This window comes from Prunus avium, chromosome 4 (assembly GCF_965620075.1).
Source record: "Prunus avium chromosome 4, drPruAviu1.hap1.1, whole genome shotgun sequence".
NCBI lineage: Eukaryota > Viridiplantae > Streptophyta > Magnoliopsida > Rosales > Rosaceae > Prunus > Prunus avium.
The window spans coordinates 13,159,509-13,163,003 of record NC_142287.1 but is presented as its reverse complement, the minus strand read 5'-3'; the positions used below and the strand labels follow the sequence as shown (position 1 = coordinate 13,163,003).

The following is a 3,495-nucleotide window of genomic DNA, read 5'->3' as shown; positions in this document are numbered from 1 at the left end:
GGGGGGAGGAAAGGGGTATCAATAGAAAACTCGAACGGTTCAGATTAATTCGTATATCAAAGGCCCACATTAAAAGAAGAGGTCTCGATCAAGTATGGAAGGTGCATGATAGCTTAAAGATGGATGGTCCAGATGCATTATCAATTACCTATCTAATAGCCCAGATCAAATCAGAAGTTTTTTACTTGATCCACGATCATGATCTAATCATAGAATATATCAAAAGTCTAGATTAAACGAGTTCACAGAATAGTATCATAGAACCTAGTTGTATGTGTAAAAAATCTAAGTCAAAGTTTAACTCAATGATTTGTTTGTACCAGCCAATCATACGATGACACGTGGGAGTATATATTTTAAATTGGGCTAATTACATTTTTGGTCATTGGGGTTTGGCTCAAAATCACATTTAGTCCCCGTGATTTCAATTTTTTCGATTTCATCATTGTAGTTGCAGCAGTTAACAAATCCAGTCCAATCACTCAATTTCTTTAGATTGCTTGATTAAAATAATATTTAATATGAAATTAAAAACTATTTATATTTATAAAATAAACACTTTCTCCCCTTCACCTCCCATTTCCCCACCCTAAACCCAACCCACCACCCCACCATCCACAGCCACCACCCACCTCCACCCCACCCGATCGTCGCCGCCCAAATTTAAAAAACGCAATTAATCTTCACTGCAATCAATTATCATTTCCCCCAACTGAAAAAATTCAAAACCCTAAGTACTAAATCTCACCATCTGTTGTTTCCTTCGTGTCCTCATTCAAAGAATTCAACTAAATTAAGAATAAAAGCCTAAAAATTAGTGGTTCGAACAAAAAGCCTCCAAACGAATTGTTGTTGATGACCTAGAGCTCTTATTGTTCTTGCAACTCCAAATCTCTTCATGCTAGTCGTCGAGTCTCTCTTCTTCTTTGGTCACCATGGGGAGGGCATGTGGTGTGGGAGCAGCTAGAAAGCTGAAGGACCACCGCAGAAGGCAAAGGTGGGTGGGCTGACAAGTCTTACAAGAAGTCTCATCTTGGAAATGAGTGGTATTGAAGCCAGGGACGTACCCACTAGCACGCTAACCTGGGCTAAAGCCCAGGTAACTTGTTTTTTATTTAAGCTAAATTAATACTCTAGCCTAGGTCATCTAAATAAATATTATTAACTATTCCCATTAGGATAAGGCTACCCACCCAAATAAAATATTACTAATCCCACTAGGATTGGCTGACCAAGCCAACAAATAAATAAAAAGAATTAAACCCCACACCCTACGTGAAAAAACATTAGACTCTCACAGACATTCCCTCTCTCCTCAGACTTAATTAAAGCAAACCAAGGTAATTTTCCTTTCTTCTTCTTCTTCTTTTCTTTTGAAATTTTGGGGATTATTTAGGGTTTATGAAGTATCAATTAGGGATTTACAATTAAGGTTTATCAATTAGTTTTTTGATCTTAGTGTTCTTGCTTGCTTGTATGAATTGTCAATTGGGGATTTTAATTCGATATTTAACTATTTTACTATGTAATGTTTTTATTGAATTTTTTGTTGGTCTACATGTTTACATCTTCTATATATTATTCAATAGGTTATACTTTATAATGTCGGGTCAACATCGTAATGTTAAGAGATCAAGGACTATTCAAGATTTTTTTAAGAGAAACAATGATGAATCATCAACTAGCATGCCTTTGGGTCCTTCTCTGTCTCCTCCAATTTGTGAGGAGCAACCTCCTTCTCAACCTCAAAGAATTGAAGATGAAAACGTAAGAGTTTGATTGAATGGAAGTACTCGTTGGGGGTCACATTTTAATTCTATTAATTAGGAGTTTGATTGATTGATTTGGTGCAACCAAGACACTTCTAACGGATATCAGTCATAATGGACCTACCTCACAATTTCGTGGCGAAGCAGAAGGTATTAAAATATCTATGTTATCTTTTGACTTTGTTTTTGCCTTGAAATTGTTGGACAAAACTATGAGATTCACTGATTTTCTTTGTCAAGAACTTCAAAGAAAATCTCAAGACATTGTAAAGGCTTTGAATTTGGTTGCAAGTACAAAAATGGAGCTTGATGAGTTGAGAAATAATGGTTGGAATGATTTTATACAGAGTGTGCAATCATTTTGTGAAGAACATGATATTAATATGCCTGATATGGGTGCCCGTCATACAATAGGCACTCGCCGTTCTTGTCAACAAAGAGATTGTATCACAGTTGACCATTATTATCATATTGATATATTCAATGAGGTAATAGATTATCAGTTGGGGGAGTTAAATACTAGATTTCCAGATGGGACTGTGGAACTCCTTTCTCTTAGCTCAGCATTAGATCCTCGTGATGCTTTCAAGCGATTTAACATTGATGATATATGCACTCTTGCTGAGAAATTTTACCCTTTAGATTTCACTACAACTGAGTTGCATGTTTTAAATCAGCAATTGGGATTTTATAAGATTGATATGGATTGCATTCAAGCCTTCAAGAATATTGATTCCATCCCTATATTACTTGAGCGCTTAATTGAGACAAAATTAGCAGAAACATACTGCTTGATTGACAGATTGATTCGTTTGGTGCTAACTCTTCCTGTGTCTACAACAACAACAGAACGAGCATTTTCATGTATGAGACTTATTAAAAATCGACTTCGGAATAAGATAGGTGATGAGTTTCTTGCTGATTGTATGCTACTTCATATTGAAAGAGAATTAGCTGATAATATAGATAATGAATCAATAATTGGTGATTTTAATGCTGTGAAGACTCGAAGGGTGCAACTTATCTAAGTGCTATTTAAGGGGTAAGGCTCATTATGTCCCCCCCATATATTTTTTTGTTATCAATGAAATTTACTCGTACCGTTGAGTTTTCAATATATTTGTACGTAAGGTAAATTTAGCCCACGCCATTTTGAAATCCTGGGTCCGTCCCTAATTGAAGCCGTAACCTAACTCTGCCATTAGAAAGTGTGCTCGAGTTCAGCTTATTAGAAATGGAAAGAAGATTGATGCGTTCGTGTCAAATGATGGTTGCTTGAACTACATTGAAGAGAATGATGAGGTTCTAATTGTGTCATGACCCGATTCGAGAATACAGAATATTCCTGAATCACGGTGTGAGTCGTACTATAATCATAAGAATAAAATCGTACATGCATGATTTATGATGAGAAATAGAGCCACAAATAATACAAAGTCAGAGTCGCAGTAGCTCATAGTTAGTTATACACACTAGAGTAACATCCCAATAAAAAAAGAACTTTTAGAATACATTACATAACCCACTCACCTATTTTGTTTTTCAACTCCAAAATTATTGGCTCTATTTCTATCATATCATAGTTATAGGAGTTCGTTTCTATAATTATGGTATGATTCATGCCTTAATTCGGAGATAATCCCTATTTTCGAATCGAGGCGTGATAGATTGCTAGATTTGATCGTGAGGGACATGTTGTTGGTCATATTCTCGTAGTTAAGTTCAA

At 35.8% G+C, this 3,495-nt stretch overlaps 1 protein-coding gene across 1 annotated transcript; it reads left to right on the top strand.

Moving 5' to 3' along the window:
• The first annotated feature begins 2,068 nt into the window (after positions 1-2,068).
• On the top strand, positions 2,069-2,797 carry LOC148294835 (uncharacterized). Its single transcript, XM_088252266.1, has one exon. The coding sequence runs from the start codon at positions 2,069-2,071 to the stop codon at positions 2,795-2,797; it is 729 nt and encodes a 242-aa protein (XP_088108392.1).
• Positions 2,798-3,495: the final 698 nt, after the last annotated feature.

Coding starts and splice junctions, on each gene's coding strand:
- LOC148294835 (XM_088252266.1), top strand. CDS start 2,069: ATGGAGCTTGATGAGTTGAGAAATAATGGTTGGAATGATTTTATACAG.